This window comes from Fundulus heteroclitus, chromosome 24, assembly GCF_011125445.2.
Source record: "Fundulus heteroclitus isolate FHET01 chromosome 24, MU-UCD_Fhet_4.1, whole genome shotgun sequence".
Classification (NCBI taxonomy): Eukaryota; Metazoa; Chordata; class Actinopteri; order Cyprinodontiformes; family Fundulidae; genus Fundulus; species Fundulus heteroclitus.
This window is the reverse complement of record NC_046384.1, coordinates 9,857,574-9,885,517: the sequence shown is the minus strand read 5'-3', so window position 1 is coordinate 9,885,517 and position 27,944 is coordinate 9,857,574. Positions and strand designations below refer to the sequence as shown.

The following is a 27,944-nucleotide window of genomic DNA, read 5'->3' as shown; positions in this document are numbered from 1 at the left end:
TCTCAGTCTGTTAGACAGGCGGCATTGTGGCTGTTTGTAAAGAAGCTGTCAAAGTCATATGTCATGTTTTGACCGCTTTAAACCACTGAGAGCTCCAGGAGCGAACGTTCTCATCATCCTTCAGCATTTAATCGAAAGAAGGAAGAAATAAAAAAATAAATAAATAAATAATATACATATATATATATATATATATATATATATATATATATATATATATAATATATATATATATATATATATATATATATATATATATATATATATACACACACACAAACACATAGATTGAAAGACGTAAAAAAATATTGCATACTTTGCTTGATGACTAAAAAATCAATGATTTAATTAAAATCTTAACAATATATTTAGCCCAGGTGGACCGGCAGATCGGGGCCTTGTGTGCAGTAACGAGGGGGGTGTTCTGGTTTGAAATGGGAATGAAGGGACACAGCTGAGTGCAAGTAATGAGTGTGTGAAATATATTTTTTTAAAGCAATTACTGAAAGAAGAAACATGGAAAGAAGTACCACATCCCTTCATGTCACTCTCTATTTTTCTGTGCAGAGCACCTTAAGGTGGCCCTGGAGGATTACCTGATGAGAATCCCCAAGGTTCGCATCCTGAGGACTAAAAAGAGGGAGGGTCTGATCAGGACTCGGCTGCTGGGAGCCACCGCCGCTAAAGGGGAGGTCATCACCTTCCTGGACTCTCACTGCGAAGCCAACGTCAACTGGCTGCCCCCTCTGTTGGGTGAGGGACACACGTGGGGATTCACTGCCTAGTTTTTCTGCCTCTCATCTGCAAACGAGTATAAGCACTTTCGCTTTGAGACATGTATTCTTTAAACACGTCCTCGTTAAACACCATTTAAGAACATAGAAAATAGAAATATTTCCTAAAATAAATTAAAAAGAATAATGACATGTTATGACATGTCATGCTAAAACAATCCTAGCATTAAACACACCCAACATCTATGTTTTCGATAACTTATTTTTGGATATTTTAAGAATACAATAAATGCCTCGAATCCTCTGAAAAAGTAATTTTTGTTTCTGGTTTACACAAAGAATCATCCAAGATAAATTAAATGCACACAAATTATGTTATTTATTTTAAATATGGCTTGTGTTTAACATTATGGGACAGGTTAACAGTGAGGTTTTGGAATTAAGCAGTGAGAAAGTAGTTGTTTTGGTCTATATGTGAACTGCAAAAGGACTCAACCAGGCATTTTTTTACCGAAAGGTTCCAGTTAAATTATATCCATACATACTCTATACCATCCTTAAAAGCTGGTGGCTATCTCTGGCTCACCCTGGACAAGTCTGTGGACAAATAATAATATTTTTGTAACTAAACCGACTATGTTAATTTACACAAAACAATAAATCAGCTTTGGTAGAAAAACCCTAATAGTGGCCAGTTTTTTTTAACATTCAAATGAACAAGAACAGCTCCTAAAACTGGAATGTTGTGAAAAAATGCAAAGACCTTTGTCATTAATTCATTTTATTTCTTGTCTTTTTGATGACTGCTGCATAACGTCAATGAAAACCTAAACTGCACAGTTTCAGAAAATCTAAATCTTGCATGCAATTAATAAAAATGGTTATTTTAAGCTTCTGAAAAGTTGTAAATTTCTATGCCCTTGTTACTTGGTTGGGCCTCCTCTTGCACGAAATGCTGCATCCATGTTGCGGATAGCAGGACAAGGGCCAGGTCCTGCTGGAAAGTGAAATCAGCATCACCATAAAGCTTGTCAGCAGAGGGAAGCATGAAATGCTCTAAAAGGTCCTGGTAGATGACTTTGATTGTATTGACTGTGGACTCCTGAAAAAAAAAAAGTTTACGAACACCAGCAGACCTTTTCCTTTTCCACAAATGTACACCTTTCAAAGCTACTCGCTTGAATTACTTGGAAGTTTCTTTCTTTCCATCTTATTGTGCTCAACTCTGGCAGGCCAGTGGACACAATAAATGCAAGATGGCAATGCCATTGGAGATACGCTTCCAGCAGCCAGGAGTTCTGCAGTCAGCAATCAAAGTTTGACTGGCCAGGTTATATCAGGTCATAAAAAAAACGTGCATACATTTACAAAATGTTGTGATTTTCTTTAAAAGAAATCCTCACTCCCACTGTCTCAAGCATGCTTCAAAACTCCTTTTTCTTTACTGTTAAACCAATCAAGTCACACACCATTGATACAAACACGTTTACAGGCACATCACCCCCACTGAGAAGCTGAGTGCCTCTGCTCCTTCCACTTGGATTTGCTCACAAACACATTCTCACTTTCTCAATTACCCTTTTTGCTATTTAGGACAGCTGTGTAGCTCTGCTTTCCAGGATGATACCGACCCACTTAGACTCATTTTACAGCTCTGGAACACCCACCCTTCTAGATGTTTACAAATCTATTAGGGATTGGACGAGTGTCTAAGACAACCCATGTAATGTGAACATTACTTATATAGCATCAATTCAAACCAGATTCTATCCTAGCACATTTTACAGGACAAAAACATCTAAATGGGAATAATTCAGTCTAAATGGCCAGCTGAAGGAATAGAAGCAGCGAAGCCGCAGCAACCCTGCTCTCTTTGTAAGCATGGAGTGACAGAGGAAAGAAACAACTTTGCTTTAACAGGAGAATAATAATGTAGAACCTGGCTTAGTGGCATATGCACATATTTGTTGCAACTGGCTGGGGGTTCAGAGGACAGACAGAAAACATGGCTAAGCATACTTTTTGTGTGAAATAAAAACAAAAAGCACAGAGTTTTTGGCAGCAAAAGCTTAATCAATGGCTTTTTCTTGGAAAAAGGTAAACTCAGAAACACTGGGCTAAGTTGTTCATGAAAGAAAACCAAGGGCAGCACAAAAAGTTATGGGGGAAAAGCTCCATAATCTGATCAAACAATGGAAACAGCACTGCTGAATGACTGGTCCAGAAGAATAACCATGGGGAAGAAAATATGGAGACACTGAGAACATTCTCAAATAATAACCCATGGTAATTATTAGCATCACATATTGTGCATAATTGAAGCTATCTAATCCCTGTGTAGAATTTATAAAACATACAACTAAGTAAACATTCCTATGAAGTTTATTGAGAGGAAGCAGCACGATGTGAATCGATAACAAAACAGTTACCTTCAGTTAAACTTAAATGCAACCAACATTTAAATGCAATCAATTTAAACTAACTCAAAATAAAATCTCTGTTTAAATGATCAAATTTATAAATTGTCTTTAGATCGAGATCGCACAACTTTCTGTTTCACGTTAATACCTTAGGTTCCATGTCTCTCTGTGCTTTATAGACCGAATTGCCCAGAACCGGAAGACCATTGTCTGTCCCATGATAGATGTCATCGATCACGACCACTTCGGGTACGACACACAGGCGGGAGACGCCATGCGAGGGGCCTTTGATTGGGAAATGTACTACAAACGGATCCCCATCCCTCCTGAGATGAAGAGGAATGACCCTACTGAGCCGTTTGAGTGAGTAACAACAAACGTCAGTAATTATGACAGAGGTTAGCTTTAAACAATCAAGTATCTTCTCCAGCTTTGAGTTTCGATTCGACTAGCCTCATACTAAAATATACTTAACTTAATACGGTAGTTTGACATTTTGAAGTGTCCGTTTAAAAAGGTGACTCAACCACAACAACTTCAAATTTTCTTCAACATGTTTTTTAAAGCTGGAAACATTATTAAGACATGGAAACAAACCAGCTGATGCTGAAAACTTGACCGAAACCAACTTTAATAACAGCAATTACAGGACAAATTTTTTTATTTTTTTTATTTTACTTGATCTGCTCAGTTTTAGAGCTGTGGTTCAAGACAGACATGTCAACAATAAACTGTGTCCACTTTAAATTCTAATGTTTTGCATATCTAGGTATGATCAAATGGACTGGCAGGTTGTCATATTATTCAAATATAATCTCAACTGTATAAAAACCATACAGCTGATTCCATACTGTCATGATTAAGGGAAGAAATGGGCCATAGTCAGAGCTGTATGCTGTATTAGAAGGAACACAGCTACAAATAGTGGTCTATGCATTCTTTGTATGTCTATAAAAGAGTTTGTGCCTCAAGATCAACTGAGAACACTTCTGCAATTCAGCTTTATTCCCTCCAGGTCTCATGCACTGGTTCTGTAACTGTTGATACCGGCCAGACTGAAATATTCCTCTGTTAAACAATTCAGCTTCAACAGAGTCTTTCTCTGAAGTATTCACGCATTGCAAGTGGCAAAAATGAGAAACCCTCATGGCACGCAACAAAGGTATTTATAGAAACTGTTGAATCATGTGGTTTACATACACAATGACCCAATTTTGAAACCAATAGCTCAAAATCCCAAGGAGGACTTTGTTAAAGTTCGACATGCGGCGCAGGAGTCAGAGTCCATCCTGCAATTGGAGGGTTGTAATGGGAATGTTTCAGTCCCCTGCTCTGACAGTTTCAGTTGTTGTTTCCTTTGGCAAGACGCTTCACCTGCATTGCCTGCTGCCGGTGGTCAGAGAGCTGCCTGTATGGCAGCCTCACCTCTGTCAGCTTGCCCCAGGGCAGCTCTGGCTACTAACATGGCTCACCACCGTCAGGGTGTGAATATGTGTGTGTGAATGACTGATAGTAGTGTAAAGTGCTTTGGGGTCGTCTGACTGGTTATAGAGTGGTACAAGTAAAATATGTTGTATTTATATCATATTTAATAAATATTGTCATTGTGGGAATAACATTTGTAATTTTGTACACTTTATGTTACAGTATTATTTTTATAGTCAAAACTTGATGAGCTTGTTACCGCCTATGTAAGAATGTGTGAAAAAAAATATTTTTATCACACATTCATCCTGTAACAACATTTGGATGGTGGATTATAGGTTTTTATCTCTTCAACTCTTTTTATTCCAAGATGAAACAGTTAATTGTACTGAATGCATAGTTTTCGAGTGACTTCCATGAATGTCTTCAGCATCTTCTATGTTGCTTTGATTATTTCCTGGCATGTAAAAACAGCAAAGAGCTGTCTGTTTTATACAGTGGTAATCTTTTGTGGTGTTGTGGAATGAAGGAAGCCCTGGAGGGGTTTCTCGTGACTGACTGTTCAAAATCTCCCCCAATTTGTCTTTAACTGATCCCCCTTAGGGACATATTTGGCTAGGGCAGACCACCTGCTGGGATGCTGCCGCCGCTCTTCTATTCAATCAAAAGCCAGTAACCATAACAATTAAGAAAACATAAATGCAAAGTTAAACATATTCCTTGCACTGAGTAATAAAGTTGGTGATGGGTAGACAAAGTAGATCAGCTTGTTCAGGAAATGCTTTTGCCAGAGGGATAATTCATTAAAGACTCAGACAAGTGTTTGTGTTTGCACTTGCAGCCCTAAATGTTTGCCTCAGGTGAGCGGCGACAACAGTCACGTTCAGCAGAAGCACAGCAGCTAACAAGCCCTTGACTAAGCAGCACATACTGTCTACAGTGGGCTAATTGATGGTGCTCTTTATTCAGCGGGATGTGATCGAACATAATGTCAATAAAAATATACAATCTCTTTAAAACCAAGGCCGTTTTTCAAAAGTACATTCGTGTGTGCTTGTTAAGCAGGTACTTGGCAATTACAGTTAACGTACTTATGTTCTTGCCGAGAATGCAAGCACACAGTATGGTATCACAGCTAATATATTTTCCAACGTTTTAATAAATGGCCCTCTTTTACTTGGGAATTTCATTATTTTCGCATTTATAATGGATGATAGAATAAAAAAAATGACTTCACACATGTAAAAATATACATAATTTATTAGGATGGAGTGAACTAAATTGAAACTTTTTAAAAACGATAAGGTAAAATTTTATTTTTGATCATAAATGGGACTTTATTAAGCAAATAATGGGGGTTTACCACCATAATACATTACATTTTCAGACTTCTGGTACTGGTGAGATATGGAAAAATCTGCTCCCTTCAAAATACTATTATTACTATAGATATTCTTTTTCTCTCAACTGACCAATATTAGCAGATGATGATGATATTTAGTTATACAGTTGATTAATTTATTCCAGTTTTCTCTAAGTTTGCACTGGATCCATAAGCAGGAAAAGCTGAAAGAATTATTTAACTTTTTTTTTTTTTTTTTTTTACCAACAAGCATCTGGACAGAGTGTTCACTTTGCAACTCCATGATTATTTTGCAACACCTACTAAACACTGACTAACAAACTTTGTTTCCTGTATTATTTTCACCAGGTAAACTCCAATTATATATTAACACCATAAATCGAGACAAAATGGTTTCAGAATAAAAAAACAACAACATATAATCATCTGGCAAGCCTCATGAACTGATATGCTAACTGTCTAATCATAAGTAAAGAATATAATTTACAAATGTGATACAAGATGAGTGAGTGTAGTAAAAAATGGAAGGAAACGAGGGCGAAGATCACGGGGGATTGTGGTCTCCTCCTGCATCTGTCTGCAAAAAAACTCTAAAATATAGAAAATAATAAAGAGTTCACACTCAGTTAAATTAGGTTTACATGTATAACCTGTCAAAGGGAAATGTGTATATTTTATCTAAAGTGAAAGTGCTCCGTATGATTATTAAGAGTTATTGTATTAAGGTGTTTAATTTTCCTATCATGAATTTAAATGAATTGAAATTTGCTAGGGAAACAAATAAAATGAGTTTGTTTTGTAAAGAAAAACTGCAGTTACACAGTTAACAAAAAATCTAACTTAAAACAAAAATAAACAACAACCTAATTAACCTAAATCCTCAAATGTCCTGAAAAACAATAATAAATTCCAAGCTGTGGTACCTACAACAGTTATCCACCACATATACTAATGCGCTTTATATCTCCCTTTTAGCTGCTAGAAATATACAAGTAGCTGAAAATGTCTGTGACTTGCTGAGATCAGGCTTTGGTTAGAGGGGAAAACACACTCCGTCCCCTTACTAAGCCTGCACAGCAACCGTGGCCTGTCAGCAAAGCTGTGCTGCTTGGATTTAAAAGTAGGCTCATTGTGGAACTGACTGCATATATTAAGTTTTGAGGTCTACTTTCTAGCGTAAAACATTTTGAAGATACTTTTTGTGGCAAATTAATATTGGTATAAAATATAATATATAAACATTGGTGTTGCAATGCATTGTGGGATACCTTGTTTTCCCAAATATGCAGAACAATGCATCCTGGATAAAATGGGCGGAGCAAGAACACATCAGGGATTGTACTTGCTTTGATATAATTAGGATGGGAACAGTAGCCACCTTTCATGAAGTTTCACAAGTACGTGAGTAAAGACAAGTACACATATTGAGAAATAGCTGAGTACCACACGAATCTTCTATTATTAATGTCAAAATATTGCACTCATTGATGCAAATACTCTGAAAGAAAACTATGCAGTACTGCTTTACATAATGAGGTCAAGCAATATATTCAGATAATTAAGCCTGAGTCTGATAAAAAAGGCACTTAAAACCATTGAAATATGAACTGCATTGAATGTATTATTAGAACACTGAATCCCCCGAGCATTCCTTTCTTTTTCTTTTATTTTTTTTTCTGCTGTTCCTCGAACTGCGTATTATTTATGTTTCTGTTACTTCACAAGTATGTGTATAAAGGTTATTTTCAAATGAAAAAAAAAACAATATTGAGAAACTCATAGTGTAGAAGTAGTATAGTAATTTTTGGTTTAATTGGTGAGAATTAATTATTTATTGCACTGAGCAGTCTCTCATTGCATAAACAACCATCCTGTAGATCTAGAAAAGGTGTTTCAGAAATACTTACTTATTGGTCTGCATCCTGGAAACAAAAGAAATATGGTTCTACATTTCAAATAGTAAGTAGTTTATGCAATTAAGCCCCAAATTAGTCATACCTCTGGAATAAAAACATTATTTTCATTAAACCAATAAATTTGTTCCTGAAAGGTAATGTGATATGTTTCCCCAAATAGTTAATAGTTAATAATTTAAGAGGAGTATCAACTTAAAAAAACAATATGCCTTTATTTACATTCTCATTAAAGATTCTATAATGCTTTTTAAATCCTCCAAAGTCAACTATAGGAATATATATGATGAAATATGGCCTTTGGCACTATGGAGTAAATCATTTATTATGAAATATTAGTTGTGTTCTGGTGCTATTTTTCCAAATCGTAAGAAAGACCGTTAGCGCCACTGTGACACCGCCTCTCCCCATGTGGGGTCGCCCAAGAGCTGCTGCCCTGCAGCATGGGATCAAAAAAGAGAAGTGGTTGCCGCTGTGCAGATTAGGTGCTAAAAGAGCCATTTTGTCTCAACTTTGAACAAAATTGACCACGCGCTCCTTCATATCACCACTTGTTGGTGTTGTTTACTGGGCAGGGGCGGCGCAGTCAAGGTAGATACTTCCTGGAGGGGGCGGGAAATGACAGCTCTATGTAGAGCCTGGTATAGCCGCTCATTTTCCAGGACAGGGAGGGGGTGCTGCTCAGAGATTAGGATTCAGTGTTGTGATTACATAGACATGCATTAATCAAGCAAAATACCACTTTGGACATGATTTCGATTAAGGCATATCATCATAATATAGTTAAAAGCTCAAAAAAGTAGATTTTGCATGATAGAGGTCCTTTAACGTTTATATGGGCACACAATCTATTAATCCGATCATGATATGCATTTATATGCACCTGGCTTTATTCGTAACATGTCACTCTAACATGCACAGTTTCCCTAAAAAAGACTGAGAATAAGAAGAACTTCCGTCTTTGCTGAACAACAAAAAATAGTAATCAAAAAAGTTAATTTGTCATCTGAGCACCCAGGCTGGACATGCACCAGATTCTAATTACAGTTGAAACGTTACTGAAGAAATAACAATTCTGAGTTTACTTAATGTTTCAAACATGAGCCCCAACAGTTTCCGTTGGAGTAATCCGTTCTGTCTCTGCACACTTTCGGTAAGATGCAACCAATGTGTAATAAGATCGCCCGTTGACCCGGGCAAATTGAGGTGACATACTGGGGCATTCCAATATTAATTTCTCTTCAGGAAGCTCAGTCAACCACTAATTCTCCAAGAGCTTTAGCCATTGTCCGTCTATCAGGCCTATAAATGAGAGCTGGTATGTAGATTAACCAGAGAATCTACTTTTTAATTCAGTTTCATCTTCAGTGAAGTTCTGATGAATTCAGATCAATTCAGTTAGACCTGAAATATTTAATACTACTTGCAGATTTTAGGTTTAAATTCACCAGCATCTTTCTTCTGACTGAAAGTGACATTAACATTTTGGAGTCACCGAGCCAGAGTACCCAAACTGAATCTGTGGAGGAAGGTAAAGGTTAGAGCGATGGCCAGGAGATCTTGCGAAAGGCTGCTCAGCAACTGTAAGAAGAGTTTGACTGTTTTTAAAAGGATCCATGATTAGTTGAACATGTTGACCTAAATATGTTATAATTTTGCATTTAACTTTAAAAATGCTGTTTGTGATACATAAAACTCATAATTACTTAAAAAATATGATGGGCACCCCTCTCGACCCCAATAGGGATAAGCTTGTATAGATGATGGATGGATGGATGGATGGATGGATGGATGGATGGATGGATGGATGGATGGATGGATGGATGGAGGTCGCCATTTTTTCACCCGGGCAATGCATGCTGGGTTGTATTGCGTTTGACTGGTGTAAATTTAGACAATGCCACATGGCGTCGCTGTTGGCGGTAATTTCAAAACAAAAACAACTGAAAAAGTGAGTTGAGTCCTCATCACTTCCCTCGTAAAATAAAAAAAGCCAGTGGAAGAAGACAACTCCTGAAAGACCCACATTTGTGCTCTCAACACTTCTCTCCAGAAGACTTGATTTGTACCAACAAAATTGATGAAGGAGCTAACAGGTGGGCGTTACCCTCGAAAGCTAAAACCAAGTGCCGTACCGACTATTTTTTCCCACAAAGCACCTGAACCCCACTGCCTTGCGAGTGAAAGACGCTGTGAGAAATATCAGAGACAGGCAACACTGAAAACCCTTTTGAATATTGAAGCTACTGTCACTGTACGGTACTGAATGTGAGATCATGGACCTGACACCGGACCGAAGACCAGACCCTAAACAGGTGATAACGGCCCAAAGATCCGATTATTTTCGTTGTTTTTCACTCCGATCGTGAAATTCTGCGCATGTACACATAACTAGTGTCTCTGAAAACAGATTCTCCTGAACCTTTCTCCCCTGTGATTTCATGTCAAAACAGTGAATGGAAGTGGGTGGATAAACTATTATTACTAAAACTGAATCAAGGGGTGTCACAGAATTATGAAAATTCAAAACCGTGCAAGTGAAACAACATTTTTGGCAAAAAAAACATGGTTGTACAATAGTCATGATTTATTGTAAGTGGAAATTAATGAAACCTTTATTTTGATACAAATCTGAGGCTGAACTCACAACATTGTTTAATTGTGAAAGCAGATTTCTTCACACAGTTTAAAAAGACTCCATGTTTTGGAAATTAAATGACTCCTTACTTTTGCAAAATAAGCTTGAAAAAGCTTCTATTTGCTGGTTATAGTAAAAATTATAATCCAAAGTTATGACACAGTTATGACACATGACGTAGTATCCCATGATGCTGTTATGATTCGAGGATGCTTCAAGAAGTCATAAAATGGCTTGAATAAAGTTAATGCTTGGAAATTATATATATACTGCTCAAAAAATAAAGGGAACACTTGGAGTTTCATTGTGTTGTTTAAGTGTTCCCTTTATTTTTTGAGCAGTATATATTTTTCCTGGACACAGATCCTGCTTCATGCTTCAATTCCCATCCAAGACAAAGAACATATTACTGTCATAGGTGGATTGGCCACAACAAGTCTCAAGCCAAATGCAAGTGGTAACTGAGTCTCGCTCTCTTTGTCTTCCAGATCTCCAGTGATGGCAGGCGGATTGTTTGCTGTGGACAGGAAGTGGTTCTGGGAACTGGGAGGATACGACACGGGGCTGGAAATATGGGGAGGAGAACAGTATGAGATCTCATTCAAGGTAAAAGGATACATATATATATACATACATATATATATATATATATATATATATATATATATATATATATATATATATATATATATATATATATATATATATATATATATTAATGATAGATATATATTAATGATAGATATTTACATCTAGAACCTTTATTTTTTTTAAGACAGACATCAGCTCAGGATAAGCACAAATATTACACACATATATATATAATAGTACACATATATTGTAAAATAAAAAGATAAAATATGATCTCTTTTGCTGCCAGATGTTTAATCTGACTGAACTTTTCTCGTCTTTGATCATTTAAATGTACATACAGCAGGTTTTGAAGTTAAATATTATTTATTTTCTATCCCATACATGCCCTTATAATTGCCCGATATGTTAAATGTGTTATCCTCTTTTTACTGCTGTTGCCTCTATAGGCTCTATTAGTCAGTTCATGAGAGTGATTTCAATTTATTCAGTCAGACGTTAACATACATTTCCTTACTAGTGTTAAAATTATTGGAGTTTTCTTCCAGAAGCTTCTCACAATTCTTTGCTGTATTTCTGGCCATTCCTCCTGTCAGAACTGATGTAACCAAGGTTTTTTTTTAGGCTTACTTTCTGTGGAGGCCCAAAATTATCATCCCTGTTTCTTGGCTAAATTCTTATTTCTTTTGCCTCAGATGAACTTAAATGTTGTGTATTAACCATCATCAGCATCTAGATTTCCTCACATTGTGTAAAGGTATGTGAATCTCGACATTTGAATAATCTAATAAAACAAATGACCTAAAAGAAATAAACTTTAGTCTTTCAAAGAATAAAAAAAGGGTCATGTGTCATTCACAAGCCCTTTTATTTTGAAGTGTGGCCCTCAACAAGCTCTGTTTTTAGGGGCAAGAAAGCCACGTCCAATTCAGCCTTTAACTAGAGTAAACATTGAGGTGAAGAGGTGCCATTGGATTCAGTCTATTTGGGTAATAAGCTAGATTTGGAAACTACTCATTTGACTGATATAGCTGGTTGAGACTTATTCAAGCTGTTAAAAGTCAGATGATGGTCTCAACTTTCCATAAATATATTTCTCAGGAACAAATACATCTATTATTCTAAAATATCATTAGCTTTTCCTCATAATGTCTCTTTTCTTTGGTCAAATATGAAATGAACTGAATTGAGACATAATTCTAGAAGTGGTTAAGTAATCAAATGTGTGTTGATGTAAATTATCAGTCAGAATTAGTTAGAAATGTTGAGTTTTAAACATATATATCCAAATACGTCTGCCTTGAAACTAACATCTATGTAAAAAGTGAAAATGTAGTGTAAATGAAGCTGTGAGTGTGAAACGAATGATAAACCTCCTTCTTGCCCAGTGCTTGGTGCGGTGAGTCTCTGATGTTTTTAACTCTCGTCTGAAGCTTTTCATCTTATTTAAGTAATTAGTGAGATAATATCCCTCACCAAGGTTATTATTTTAGCCAGGATTATCATGGTAAGAAATTATGCTATCACCAAATGCCTTGCTGTGCCTCCTAGGTCTACTTTATGTGCTCAGATATTCAATTTGGTTTCCTCTTTATTAAGATCCCCATTAGCTGATACAGCGCAGACAGTCAGTCTCCCGAGGTGAGGAGATTAACAGGCTCTCATACTAATCCCTACAAGCAAACTGCTGCTCCCACAGACAAACCAGACCCTGCTTGTATGTGGAACAAAATCATTTTGTCCGCTGCTTGAGTTAATCTGCAGCTCCGTAATGGCGACACTGGTGTGGGAGCGCTGAATGTTTCCAGCTCACACAGCGAGATAATGTCTGAACATACAGAGGCACCATGGCCTCACATGCACAGTGAGGGTTCGAAACTGTTTCCCAATGCAAAAATTCACACAGACTGAGCTGCTCTTCAGACGCAATTTAATAAATGAACATTAATTAGCCCAGATGTGTTTAATCAGCTGAAGAGATACAGTAAAAATCTTCTAAAAGCCCAATTCATGACCTAGATTACCTCGGTTATTATATCATTTTGAAGTTCAAAATTCAAAGTTTCCTCATTCGTTGTCGTGTAAACCTCCAAAGGGTTCGGGGTTCCCATACAGTCTGGAATGGTGTTGAAAAGTGTGGAATTTGAATTTCTGGACACTGCTAAAACAAATAATTAAGAAACACTTTGAAAACACATCAGATCAAGATTGAAGAAAAAAAATGGAAAGAAAAACAAACAAGATAAATGTCCATACTGATATGGAATGGGTAATGTGGTAGAAACAAAAGGATGCAACATCATTTCATGAAAACGAAAATGATCAATCTACAGCGGGCTTGATCAGTCACAAAGAACTTGAAACTGAAAAATGCTGACACAGCACATCAGTCAAATTTGCTGAAATGTCATTGCAGCAGCTCAACATGGTGCTCGGTAGTTTGAACGGCCCCCACATTCTTGTATGCATGCCTGAGAACATCGAAGGCATGCTCCTTATGAGATGATGGAGTCCTGGGGTATCTCCTCCCAAATCCTGACCAATGGATCACTGAGCTATAGATTTCATCTCAAAACCTAATGTCAGTCAGGGTGCAACCGTTTATCCTGTACAGGTCTGTGGGTGCATCTATGGATATGTTTCTCCAGACACTGACCAACCACCAAACCGATCATACCAAAACACGCTGCAGGCAGAGAAATGTTCATCACAACATCACCAGACTATTTCACTCCTCTCACAGGAGCTCAGAGTGAAACTCATCTTATCTTCTGATAAGATAGATGTGAGTGTGGGCCGATTGGTTACAGGGCTGGGCATTGGCGTATTGGAGAAGCCCCAAAGGTTAATGGTTTAAGTCTCAGTCTGTCCCTGAGCAAGACCCTTGACCACAGATTGCTCTCAATGTGGCGCTCAGAGTTGGCAGCACACTGCTCCCTAAAGGGATGGGTGACTGACAAATTTCCCCTCTGGGGGACTGTCAACGGAAATAGGTATTTATTTATATTTTATTTATCTTTGAAAAGAAGAGGGCACCAATGCCGAACCTGCCACTTGTGGTGTTTCTGGCCGATGACAGTGGAGCTCCACGGTGCTGGGTGGTGAACATATCAGTGCCTCAGGCCAGTCTCATGAAGTCTGTTTCTAAAGGTTTGGTCAGCAAATATTTACGCCAAAGGCCCCTTGGTGGTCACTTTCTTGGTCTCCAGTAGTATTCATCCTCTTCCTCCTTGCACAAAGGAGCAGGTTCTGGTCCTGCCGATTGGACGGCCCTGTCCAGCTCTCCTAAGGTAACTGGCTGTCTCCTTGAATCTCCTCCATGCTCTTGAGACTGTGCTGGGAGACACAACAAACCTTCTGCCTACGCAACCTGACTGAGGTCCAGGCATCGCCTCATGCTACCAGTAGTGATACTGACCTGGTTTACATGAAAAAGTACTGAAAAGATGTTAACAAAATGAATAGGAAAAAAATGTCTGTAGCCTCTATGAGCAAAACTATTCCTGTTTTTTTGTTTTTGTCGTCTCATTGTTACCCCTTTAGTCAACTTAGTGTTCATTTCATTACCACTGTAACAGCTGACATTCATTAACATTCCCTTCTATTATTTACCTGACCTGATCAAGATTTCAGAAGTTTAACTGACTTGATGATATACTCTAGTTGAAAAGTGTTCCTTTCATTTTTTATATGTATATTTCCTAGTCACAGGTAGGGAAAAAGAACATGGAAGCTGTATTCCCTGTTTGGTTTTCTTTGTTCTGTCCTTTTTATACGCTCCTGTCTTTCCTTAGTTCCTTTCTTTCTCAATTTAATTTACTCCCTTACTTTGTTTTCTTTCTTCCTCTGATTTTTACCTATTCTGTCCTTTTTTAAACTTTTTCCTTCCAGTTTTTCTTCCAACATATTTTCCTTCCTCATTCCCTTTCATTTCTTTCCTGCCTTTCTTAATCACTTTACTCTTTTAATTCCTGTCCTTCCTTGCCTTTTTGTCTCCCATTCTTCCATTCCTTCCTTCCGTTCTTACCCTTGCTGTCCTTCCTTTCTTACTAACTTGTGTATAGAGTGAACACAAACTTTCAGAGCCGAGGATGTTGAGCTTAAGCTCACATCCATTTATGACTCTGCTCTTCAGGAACACACCTCTGTCTCTCTCTATCCCTCCATTTTGTCTTTGCCCTCCAGCTTCTCTTTGTATTCAGCTATTGTTTTGAAAGACAAAACCCTCTTTCCAGATTGCTGGCTGAAGTTAAGCCGTCTTTTCTTTGTTGTCCTTTTTGTCTCTCATGGTTTATTTTCTGCGTTGGAAGCCAAGCAGGAAAATTATGTCTCTTTTCTGTACTTTAAAAGAGGATTAAAGTCAGGAATTATCATATAATTTCTGTAATCTCACATAATGAGTAGCTAAATACTAAATGAAAACAATTGTTAAAAGATTTATTTCCACATTATTATGATTTAAAAGGAATTTAAACATTTGTTGAGTGAAATATGTTTCAGTAAAGATTCTGCGGCGTTTATATATATATAAACTCTGAATTCAAACACAATTTTTTTTTTAATCACACTAATATGTTGTCTTCTCTTGATGCCTTGAAGTTGTGTCTCGTCGGCAGAGAGAGTCAAGTCCTTTAGATGTAGCTTTTGCATCTGCCCTTTCAATTTCACACCTCTTCGTAGACTTCAGATTACACATTCACTTCTTTCTGTAGGTGTGGATGTGCGGTGGCCGGATGGAGGACATCCCGTGCTCCAGGGTGGGGCATATCTACAGAAAATACGTCCCCTACAAGATTCCCGGCGGGATCAGCTTGGCAAAGGTAATGCAGCACCCTGTCTGCATGTTGTATGATGAAATGTTTATTCTTTGTGTTTGCCGTAGAATCTAGGCCCGAGGAGAGAGCTAGACACGGAAGAAGGTTGATTGTTGTGTTTCATTATCCTGCTAAAAGAACCAATAAGGACTAACCTTCAGTTTTTTGGCAAAGGCCTTAAATTCTCTATTTAAATTTCATAGCATGCGAAAGAATTCATGATGTCATGTACCCTAATGGGGTTTGCAGCACTTTTACTTTAAGCAAGCTTGCTCAGGGTTCCTCCACCATAGTTAACAATTGACAAGACAACAGTGGTCTTTTACACATATTCACCAGAAAAGGACAATCTAAGTCTCATCTCAACAAAACATCGAGTTTGTTGAGCTTCAGAAAGGTACGGGACAGGGGTGTAGCTATTTCTTTAAGACAGAATGTTGATATTTTAGAAATCCTCTGGGGGGATTTGGCGCATAACATTGTTATGCATTGACTCAGAATATGGGACCAATTTAGACATAATTTTTCATTAATGTCATTATTATTCGTTTCACCACATCAGATATACTGCATGTTCACTCCATCCATCATTGAAGCATTTAATATTTGGGTAAACTATGGAGTAAAATAGATGTATTTTTTGTTAGAATGTATGCAGTACTTTTGACCAGTTAGTACTGACATTTAACGTTAACATTTGTTCCTACGTGTATATAACTGGTAAGTTTATGGACTGAACTCAAATAGCGCTTTTCGGGTCATAGCGACCACTCAAACCACTTTACACAAGAGCCACGTTCACCTATTCCCACTGACACCAATATGTAACTCCTCAGAGTGGAGATTGTGTGGATAAAGACCCAAAGCCAGAGTAAGTTTAGCTATCTTTGGTATCAGAGAGATGTTTTAAATGAAGTGAGAGGAGACACCCAGGATTAAGCAACCGTATTATGTATATTTAGGCTGTGAGAGAGTTAGATAGATCAAAGCATTCAGTAGCTAACAGAAAGGCTGAATAGAGTACAGCAATCAATTATCATTGTTTAATCATTTGTAGATTAAGATCTTTTTTTTGGAAAGGATTGGATTTGTAAATGTTGGCAGCCTTTTGGAAATCGTAGGTAAGTCAACGATTTGCATTTTCGGGGAAATTACGTCAAGAATAAAGAATCTTTATTGTCATTATGTGTTAACATAATTACATTTTTCATGAAACACTGGCTCAGAATGCACACAAATTATAACATACAGACTCAAAATGTCGTAATCTTTCCAAATGTTTTTTTTTTTTTTCTTCCTAAAATTAACTGCATATGAGCTTCAATTCCAAGTGCTTCAAAAATAAACTGGACTTCTCTTGTTTCTTGAAGACATTTTTCCTCTCATGCCAAACGCTTCTTCATTTCCAATCTGAACAAACCTTTTGGCTCAACTTCTTTTTTTAAAAAGAAAAAGGAAACAAAAGAAGTCGAACTGGCTTTTTGTTAACCATTTATGTCCTGGATGATGGAGGATCTATGTTACCATTACACATACTGCAGTTTTAGTAATGCTAGCCACGCTAATCATCCTAATTGTGAATATGAGATATTAAAACTTTTGTATAATGTTAACCTTTTTGTTATTAATATATTGTCATGTTGCTATTATATTCAATCTTACATTACTGTTCAAAATTGGCCACAAAAGGTATTGGCAGATTGACCTTTCACAAAAAAGGACTTAAAATTCTAATTGGTGCATCGATATAAAAAGTTTTTCTTTTAATCAAAAAGTTAGTATTTAAAAAACAACTGTCCAGTTTCTGGAGACTTTCTTGTTAAATTATGTCAGACCTGTTCCCGACTTTATTCATAAGGGGTTAGTCAAAATACTAAAGCTGCCCTCCTAAAACCTATTTTTTTACTATTTCTTGAATCTGGTAAAAATAAGCAACACATCAGTCTGTTGGAATACGGGTAAAATAAATCCATCTTTACTCTGGTAAGATTAAAAGTTAGAACACTTCAGAAACTATTTCACACTAAAACGTCTGTTCACAATACAGGTAATAATCCACACCTGTAGCCGGGAGCTAGCCCAATAGGTTTTGCTTCCCAAGTGCAAAATCTAAACACCAAAAAAGAACAAAACAAAACCACTGATTTTACATAAATACAGGCTAAAACAACATTTGGGTTTCCACATGAGAATCTGAATATACCCATGAATTAAAGCACACAAACCTCTGTGTTTTGGCATGCAATTAAACAAACGTGCAGGCTTAAAACATGAAGGAAGAATGCAGTGCGGTGTGCGTTCTCCGCTCTCCTGGTGGTCTTTTGTCTATGAGTAGTGAGGTGTGACCCGTGGGTCTTCTTTCTGGGCCTACGCAGGGGCAGCAATCTGCTTCAGTTTCAGAGAATAGAAAATTCTCTTAAAGAGCTAAATCATCTGAGATGTAGCTGAGCACCATTAATTATGTGTAGCCGTTGCCTCTCAGGCTGGAACTGGGCTCAGAATGAAGGTTCAGCCCTTCTGTTTCATTCTGGCCAACAGCCTTTGCAGATGGGCCTTAGTAGGATGCTGATGGTTCTGAATTGGCCTCATGTTGCTGATAAATAGGACTGTTAACATATATGATCTGTTAAGCAGAAATTTTTGGCATTGTATCCTTATTTTCCACAGCTGTAAATGTCTTTCTTTGTATGAAAGGCCCAATTGGTTTAATGCTGCTGGCTCCAACTGATTTCAATATCTTGAGATTCAATATAGTAAACTATGCATTTCAATGTTAATTAATAATCTAATGTCTTTGTATGATGCAATCATTGCTGAATATGCATTTAAAAAAACAAACAAAAAAAAACATAGCTATCACTTCACAAAGCGCTTTGATCGATTACAGAACCTCAAACGCGTGGCAGAGGTATGGATGGACGAGTATGCGGAATATGTCTACCAGCATCGGCCCGAGTACCGCCACCTTTCGGCAGGCGACATGACGGCACAGAAGGAGCTGCGGAGCCGACTGAGCTGCAAGAACTTTCGGTGGTTCATGAGCGAGGTGGCCTGGGATCTGCCGAGACATTACCCACCAGTGGAGCCCCCTGCTGCTGCATGGGGGGAGGTAAGAGCCGGACTGGTTAGGCTGAGCAAAAGCTCTTTTATAGTTACCTCACTGCATCCATAGTGACTTAATGCAATGAATAAAAAAAGTATTTCAGTAAATATTAACGCTTTCATATGTGTATATATTGATGTTTAACCCACATGTTCACTGTTCTAATAAATATAACAATGGAGACTAAGCAATCAAAAAACGAAAGAAAAGACAGTGACATTTTTGGAAAGTGAAAGACTGAAAGAAACACAGTTTGTGATAAGGATTATATTAGGACACTGCCTCATTTATTCAAATTTAAAATGCTAAAGGTCACGCACAGGCTCATGAGATACTGAGCTCCGTCTAAAACCCAGTTGGATACAGCCAAACCCGGCTTCCTGTGGACAGGGCCTTAGTTTGTTGAGGTCCTGATGTGTGAAAGTGAACAGCATGTTGAGGTCAAAAGAGCTTTCTAGGCTTTCAGAAAGAAGGCAGCTTGTGAGTTCAGTTCAAATCAGTTTATTTACACAGCACCTACTCACAGCACATGTCATTTCAAGGCACTTTACAACAAAAAGTCAAGTTAGTCAAATTACAGACAGTTTCCTATGAATGTACATACAGTTCAAATTGATCCTAGAAAAAAATGCTGTCAAGTTCAGTTTGTTATTAAAACTGGTTAAACTTTTGAGTTGTATTGAGTCACTGAGTCTGTCTGTATATATATATATATATATATATATATATATATATATATATATATATATATATATATATATATACTTTATGAATTTATGTTAGTGCTAGCAACAACTGCCTTAATTCTAGGACATGTACTCACATGTAGGACTGCATTCAAAACACAGTGTTTGTATGGTCTGATAGGATGTTTTTTTTTTGTTATTATTTTGAGCAGCTTTATGTGTGAACTGTGTATAACAAGGATGTTAATTTATATATGAAGCAAGACAGAATGTCCTGTGGTATAGGGGGAAAGCTTGTGCTTAAATATAAAAGTTTGGTGTGCATGCCAAAATTTATCCATACTGTGGTTTGTTCAGGCCTCAGAGAATGTTATACATTTCAGTAAAAAATACCTTCACTTAAATTAGCTCCTCAAATTATCTTTGATTTTTAAGCTTAACTATTGTTAAATAAAGGGATATGTGACACTAAAACATCTAACTTACAACTCATGGTTAACATGTATATAATCTACATGCCCCAGAAGTCCAGAAACAGTCCAAAATTCAGGGAAAATACAAGAGCTGTACCCCTGTTGGGACATTGCCCATAGACCCCAATAGGAGTTTCAGTTTTGTTCTGTTTTTTTAGATTTTCCTTAATCAAATTCCTGCATGTTATTGAGGCCGTTTTACATGTTCCAGAAGAAATACGGCTGTTTAGATGGAGTGCATGCAAAATTCAAGCTACAAATTACTTAGAAGAAATGATGAGATATGTTTGAAATAATCTGAATTTCGGACCTCTCACTCTCAAGCTGTGGCTCCCATCAGGGCACTGAGGTGCACACCCGAGATCCAAAGAAAGCCCAGAGACCTCACATGTGAGATAGACTAGAATCAAACTTCAAAGTTGTAGCAGGGAAACTTATTCTACATTTCTATGTATTTCTAAAGATTATTAAAAAAAAAGGAAATAAATTGGCTGTATGATAACAACAGTCTGTGCAAATCAAATTTCACGTGTCGATCGATTTTCTTGTCTTTAGATAAGAAATGTGGGCAGCGGGATGTGTATGGAGATCAAACATTTTGTCTCTGGGAGCCCCATCCGCCTGGAGAGCTGTGTGAAAAGCAGAGGAGAAGTCAGCTGGAGCCACGGACAGGTAGCTGCATGCGTATTTAATCAACCCAATACTTTCCATTTGCCATTCTGGATTTCATTTGTCTTGTTAGTTTTTAAATTCACACACATTAAAAAAGTCTTCCAAGAGCTGCACCGAAAAGGCAAAACCGACTATACTGAAACTTTAAAAAATAAAATCAAAGTAATGTAATTTACCAGAAAGTGCAGTTAATTCTGAACAAAACATTTGGTTTGTTATCCAGGAAAGACTAAGCACTCCTCACAACGTGATACTTGTAGAACTACTTTTTGCAGCAATAATTCAGTATTCTTTTTGGTCCTGGAGGAATTTTATCTACCTTCGTTTATGAAGGCAATTCACTTCATTACGTTTGGCAGATATTTGTTCCTCATGGCTCTCTTAAGGTCCCGCTGAAGCATTTCAATCAGACCGAGGTCTGGGTTAGGGTTTAACTGGCATTAGATGCTGCTGATGTAGGTTGCCTGTATATAAAAAAAGGGCTTATTCTTTAAATTGCATCCAACACTGCCGTTTTAAATTTAAAAGACCATTTAGAAGTACAATAAACATTTAATTTATGATCAAATTTTGAACATTTTTATCCCAGATAATTACAGACAATTTAGATGACATTTAGACCCATTTTCAACAAGAAAACGCTCAATAGGTTTAGTGCTACCTTTGATTTTGTTCTGTGCAGGTGTTGACGTTTGGTTGGAGGGAAGATATCCGTGTGGGTGAACCCAATCACACGAGGAAGGTCTGCTTTGATGCCGTCTCGCACAACAGCCCCGTTACTCTCTATGACTGCCATGGCATGAAGGGGAATCAGCTTTGGCGATACAGAAAGGTGCAGAGATGGAGAAATGCTGCAATTTTACTCTGTATACGCAATCTTAAACGAATCCAGGTTATGTTTGAGTATGATAGTGCTGTGATGCCAAATCTAGGTGCTTAAAGGGACTAAGTCTCAAAAAACAAATGTTCATCTTTAGATATAAAAATATATATACCAAGTGTTAATCTTGATATTGATCGAACCAGGTGAAAAGATCTTTTTACCTGGTTCGATCCACATAAAAAGAGTAGCTACTTTTACATGGACAAAAGTAAAGCATCATGTAAACAACCCAATCGGAATATTGTGATCAGATTAAGCTCAATCGGAATGAAATTGTATTGCGAATGAGAGGGGTGGTTTATGGCGATTGATAATCTGATCAGCGTGGATATAAACGCTTGTCAGGATCAAGTTATTCCCAATGTAGCAAACTGACCCGAGTACGCATGTGTGCATGACCTAAACGGGATGTATTTCCGTGTTGTTGAGTGCCGGAAATATGATGGGAAGCAAAACTGTTGGGTCCCGATTCGACCTTACTGTTCGAAAAATTAAAAGAGCTCAAAATTGTTATTTACTTAGTAACGTTTCAACCGTAATTACAACATTGTGCAAGTCCAGCCTGGGTGCTCAGAAGGCAAACAAACTTATATAACACTGCTTTGTTTACTATTTTTGTAGTTTAGCAAAGACAGAAGTACTTCTTCTTCTGTGTTTTTTTAGGGGAATTTGATTACTGCACATATCAGAGTGTTTCTATTCTAAATAAAGCCAGGTGCATATATACGTAAATTATGATCGGATTAATTGATTGTGTGCCATATAAACAGTATAATTCAATTATTTAATGAAATTCATTTTAATCGGATCGTGAAATTTTATGCATGTAAAAATAACTATTGTAGTGCCATCTGTCGGCAGTACCGCAGAACTTTCAGGAAGCAAGATGGCAACAATTGATGCAGCTACTCTCTCGCAGTAAAGTGACGGCTTGGCAGGGTTGAACACCAGCCCGATCTACTGGTTTAGGGTTACTTAAACTCTTTCTTTTCGCACCCCCGCTGGGCGTTGCTGACTCTCTTGGCTCCGTTGTTTCTCCTTGTTTCCTCATTGGATGCTTGCGCAATATTGTACTCCTGGTCAAGTTGTTTACTGGAGCAAAAACAAAGTGTAAAACACATAAATAACATAACAACAGGGTGGGATTATTTGATCGGAAAACTTTTGTATGCCATAAGAGTGAGCTACTGACAGAGAGATTTATAAAGTCATAGCATGTGATTAGGCCTTTTTTTAAAAGAGCAATAAGCTAAATTTCACCAGTAGGTGCGCTGTTGAGCAGTGTCTGTAGACCAACAAGATATGTAGCAAGCCACGCCTCTCTCTTAGCAAGCCACGCCTCTCTCTACCTCCAAAATCTAAGCCAGACCATTATTATTCACGGAGGTGAATAAAAAATGTTAATTTTACAATCATTTTATTCAAAAAAAGAATGCCCTGAATGCACATGAGGATCACGGTGGGTAGCAAGCCCTCGGGCTGCATTAGACAATGCTAACTATGTCAGCTAGGCCACCGGCTACTCGCCTCAAATAACAATAACGCCTGGCCCTTTGCTGGTCGAACTCCAACAATTAACTCAAATGTCACAATTGTAGCATTACATGAAATCAAATCAATATAGCAACAACAGTCAAAAAGAAACATCTGACTTTATGCTGTTACTCACCTGCCCGATGGAGAAAAGCTAGCCCGAGTCAAACTTTAGCTGCTTCTGCTCTCAAAATGCTCTCCACCTTGGAAACGCAAAGGCCAAATTGATCCTCTTTTTGTCTCTTTCCTTATCTGGCAACTTATTGTCCAAAGTTTTTTTTTTTTTGTGGTAATAGGTCCCGATTGACTTCAGGTGAACATGGTGGTGAACAGGGGCAGTTCTAGACAGGGGCGAACAGGGGCTGTACTAAAGACATGTTATTAAATTTCTTGCGATGATATATGCTGACAAAGATACAATTGGAGTTTTTTTTCTATGATTACAGTTTAACTCTAACAGTAATTAAAAAATTAAGCGGTGTCACGTTTGGCTCCAGCCGTATTGAGAAAAGTGCAGGGGTCTGCAATCTGCAGTTCCAGAGCCACAATTGGCTCTATGGCTTCCTTAATATATTAAACGATAAAATATATTGACCTGTCCCCCCCCCCCCCAATCTTTTGTTCTGTGTCCCCATGAAAAAACACTGGCCCCACCCTAAATTTGGTCTAGAACCACCACTGGTGGTGACATTTATGGGAAGGGAGCGGCAGCTGTTCACATTGACATACATGCAAGCGCAGCCGGCCTGGGTTTATAAACAGGAGCCCGGAGAACAACAGAGACCGATATGTCATGTCATACCATATTTCACCCAAAAAGATACATTTAGTTCTTAACAAAACTATGTTTTAGTTCTTTCTATCTCAAATAATGGAATTTTGCTTATTGCTCGTTTAAGCATACAATCCCATTGGCTGAGTCTGCACTTGTCTGAAGGTTAAAAACAGAAGGATGTAGCTTGGGAAGAATGAAGAGTAATCAAAGTTTCTCTAACAGCATGGCTGCTTTGCTGTCCTCCAGGATAAGAGTCTATACCATCCAGTCAGTAACAGCTGCATCGACAGCAGTACCAGCGAGCGTCGAGTCTTCATGAACACGTGCGACCCCACCTCTCTGAGCCAGCAGTGGCTGTTTGAGCGAACCAATGCCACCGTGCTGGAGCACTTCAACCGGGGCAGCGACTGAAGTCATGGAGCAGCGAGACGAGACATCTTCCAAGGAGAAGATCATCAACGGTGATCGGCTTTGTTCAAGTGAGTGACACAATACATTTGGACAACAAGAAAAGAAGATGTATCCAGAAGTTATATCATTTGGATGATTTGCATGAAAGTTTCAATATTTATATTTAAATCTCTGTACAAGAGCTCATGAAAGAGAAGGTGAATCCCTTTCTCGTGCTCACAAACCCGGCCATTGAAAGTGATTTTTACTTTTAAAGCGTTTCTTTGGCAATTAGTTTTGTTTTTAAATCCTGGTTTTCTCTTAAACTTATCTCTGAGTAAAATGAAACATAATTGAAAAGCATTAAGTAAAGTAAAAATGTGATAGTCCAATAAATAAAAGACAGTATAAAAATACCCGTAAATATATTATATAAGATTATGTAATCCATGGTATCCTACAGCATTTAAATCAAAATTTGGATTCATTGTTTGGTTAAATCATTTAAAAGTATTTCAGTACAAGCCAATATTATTTTATATTTCTTGTGCTACAGACTATCATAAAATTAACTAAACCATCAATAACACCTGCCAAATAGACCCTAACATTGGGCAGAGCAAGCCAGCTGTTGGCCAATCACCCTGTCTATAGCAGTTTTAGCTCCGCCCAATGACTGTGATGGGTAAAATAAACAGATAAAGTAAATTTAGTATGTGCTGGCGGACATGACTATGAGATAATAAAAATGCTGCAGCAATAAAACTAATATGTATGATGTAATGTATAGTAAATTCAGTTAATTCAATATTATCATAAAGTAATTAATTTCTATTAATAGTTCCACGTTATGTGTTTAAGATGAAACATTTATTTATTTAGGGTACCTTTTAGGGAAACTAAATGTCTTTCCTACATGAGCAAGCAAAAGTTTATGCTTTATTTCTTCTCAACTAACAGCAACTGGTCTCCTCAAGATAAAATGTTTAATGTTTCATGGACATGCTCGTTCTAAGATTATTGTAAATACTGTTTGCAGGATCAATTCTCAATGTCCATTTAACTTTGTAACAAGTTAATTTTTGACATCTTGAAAGTTTGTTTCAGCATGAGAGAGGGTAAAAAAAAAAAGATCTTAACCTTGTTGCTTGTCTGTTTTCAAGATAAGACTGGAAGTTCCAAGACAGAAGTTTGCTGCTTCCCGATCTTTTCCCGTGGTACAGCAGAGATCCAGCGCCCTGGCTGACAGCTGAAGCGTTGTTCAGACCAAACGCCTCGACACCCAGAATCCAATCATACAGCTCAAGCTTGTGATGTGGAAGGAGGTAAAAGAGAGACACGCTTCCCTGAACACCAGCTACTCTTCACTCAGTCAATCTTCTGCCCACTGAAATTCACTTGCCAAGAAATATAGATAAAAAACTGATTTAATAAAAAAAATATCTGAAATGTGTTCTGTCCTTCTCCAGGGTGGGAGGACCGCAGCGAGATCTGTTTGACCTGCGGGAAACCTGAAAAGCTTTCAGAGACTTTCAAAGACAGCAAACATTTGCTGAGAGGCACACTCCTTTCATTAACAGAGTGCATCTGTCTGCACAGACTGGTGAATCTGAGGGGTGATTTGTTCTTTTGCATTCTTCCGTCTTGTATTTTTCTATTGTTGGCATGTTTTGTCATTCATGGTGCTAAACAGCTTTTAAAGCAGAAACTGAAAAATTGATTCCCTCCTGCCCAGTGAATTAACACATCCTTTTTTAAAGGAGCGACATGTTTTTTTTTTTTCATCTCTACAGTAGAAATGTAGTTGTTTTCTATTATGTAATAAAGAACCCAAATCAGAGAAATAGAATGCACTGTGTTTGTGTGTTTTGCCACGTTTCACTCTCTGGAAATAAACTGTTAGCTTTTAGACAGCTGGAAAGGAAGATATAAATACAAATTCTAGCAGGGCTGAAAGGATTTAAAGTTGATTCAGCTTAATAAAAGTTTAGTTGGACCTGAAACTTAAAAGTTTAAGGCAGTGAAAACACAAGACATGGATAAAGAGATATGAGACCTGCAGGGAATGAATAAAGGCAAGGAAAAATTACAACAGCTTGACAATTTGTAATGAAACCTAAGGACTACACATGAAATAGAGAACAAATGGAATGGTACACCTCTGCGACTCGTAGTAAATCCTTGATGATTAAGCTGAATTGTTGCTGTCAAGGGCTTCAAGGGGGCTCAGTTCATAGCACTGTTGCCTGCCTAATGACCCCTGGAGATAAGCACTGGCCCCCAACAGGACCCTGCAAGGATAATTAAGTAAAGCCCGTAGATGGATTTTTGTTTGTGTCAGGAAAGTAAGTGAACCAAGTTTCTAAGATTCTTGCTGGGAACATATAATATTGATATTTTTCTTTCTTTAGCTGGGGACTATGGTATGATACTATCGCAGGCATAAATTGAAAGCTAATTGGACTTTGTCCTGAGAATGTTCCGACACCTATCCAAGAGTCTTAGTCAATAGGACTGATTGCAAATGATGTTAGATTTGCTCAAGCACCAGGGATTATAGCTCGAGTTGCCCAGATTTTCGGACAGAGTACAAATTTAGAATGGCAAGATCGGCAATTATTTTGGAAGATGAAAACTTCCTGGGAGCGTCATCTCAACATACTTCAATCAAGAAACACAGCCCAGAACAGCTTAGACGTTGCTTGAAATGTAGAGGCCTGAAGGTGAGCGGAAAGAAAGCAGTATTAGTAGAAAGGTGGGAAATGCGTTCCTTTCCTCTTGCACAACGGATCAAACGTGATCAAGAAATCCGCTGAATCTACGTAGAGTAATAGATAATACAAAGGAAAACATTGTTTATATTACTGGCTTATTCCCAAAAAATAGATTTTAAACAGCTTATTTTCTAAAGCTGTAAAGTAAATTTTCCTGCTGTAATAAGACACATCACATCTGGCCTTCACACAACCCTCCTCAGATACAGACACAGACAAGCTCACATACACACAATAAAGCCTCTGCTGACAAGTAAATAGACCACCAGCCCATTTTATAGACTGTTTCAGCACTAGTATGCGGTGTGTTTATGATAACAATGTTGAGGGATGTCATGGATTCTTTTTATTCTGCTGACAAAAAAAGCCAAATAAACGTACCTGCACAGATGTTGTAGTCGCTGGCATTGGTTCTGGGAATTCAGTTCTTGGCCCCTTACCACCGACAAAATGTAGACAGCAGATATAGGTGTCTTTGGCCAAAGTTTCAACAGTAAAGCCCTCTCGCTTACAAGCTTGTGTCCAACGTTAACATTTCTTGGCATTCCCTTTTTTTGGTTTAGGAACAAGAATGATCAAGATCACCATATCACAAGTCACTCCAGCAGATACTAAAGCAGCAGTGTTTTGTTGATACCGCGTGAGTCGGGGCGCTCAATGTTTGTCTGAATCTAAAATGCCCATGGTGCATGCACACTCTTCTGTTCTTAATGTAGCCTTTTAATTTCATTTGCAATCAGCCCTATTTGGCAAACTC

The 27,944-nt window shown here is 37.7% G+C and overlaps 2 protein-coding genes across 3 annotated transcripts in view; one reads left to right on the top strand and one right to left on the bottom strand.

Moving 5' to 3' along the window:
* LOC105918815 (neural cell adhesion molecule 2) overlaps positions 1-27,944 on the bottom strand; it is a 708,733-nt gene that overhangs the window by 376,902 nt on the left and 303,887 nt on the right. The window lies entirely within an intron of this gene.
* Positions 548-26,227, top strand: LOC118557817 (polypeptide N-acetylgalactosaminyltransferase 10-like). The gene is made up of 10 exons (XM_036128220.1): positions 548-753; positions 3,334-3,517; positions 10,982-11,099; positions 15,797-15,904; positions 18,786-19,007; positions 20,716-20,832; positions 21,515-21,664; positions 24,270-24,502; positions 25,577-25,738; positions 25,883-26,227. The coding sequence occupies exons 1-8, from the start codon at positions 600-602 to the stop codon at positions 24,432-24,434; spliced, it is 1,218 nt and encodes a 405-aa protein (XP_035984113.1). The 5' UTR covers positions 548-599; the 3' UTR covers positions 24,435-24,502; positions 25,577-25,738; positions 25,883-26,227.

Coding starts and splice junctions, on each gene's coding strand:
- LOC118557817 (XM_036128220.1), top strand. CDS start 600: ATGAGAATCCCCAAGGTTCGCATCCTGAGGACTAAAAAGAGGGAGGGT. Junction 754..3,333: donor CTGGCTGCCCCCTCTGTTGG/GTGAGGGACACA, acceptor TGTGCTTTATAG/ACCGAATTGCCCAGAACCGG. Junction 3,518..10,981: donor GACCCTACTGAGCCGTTTGA/GTGAGTAACAAC, acceptor TTTGTCTTCCAG/ATCTCCAGTGATGGCAGGCG.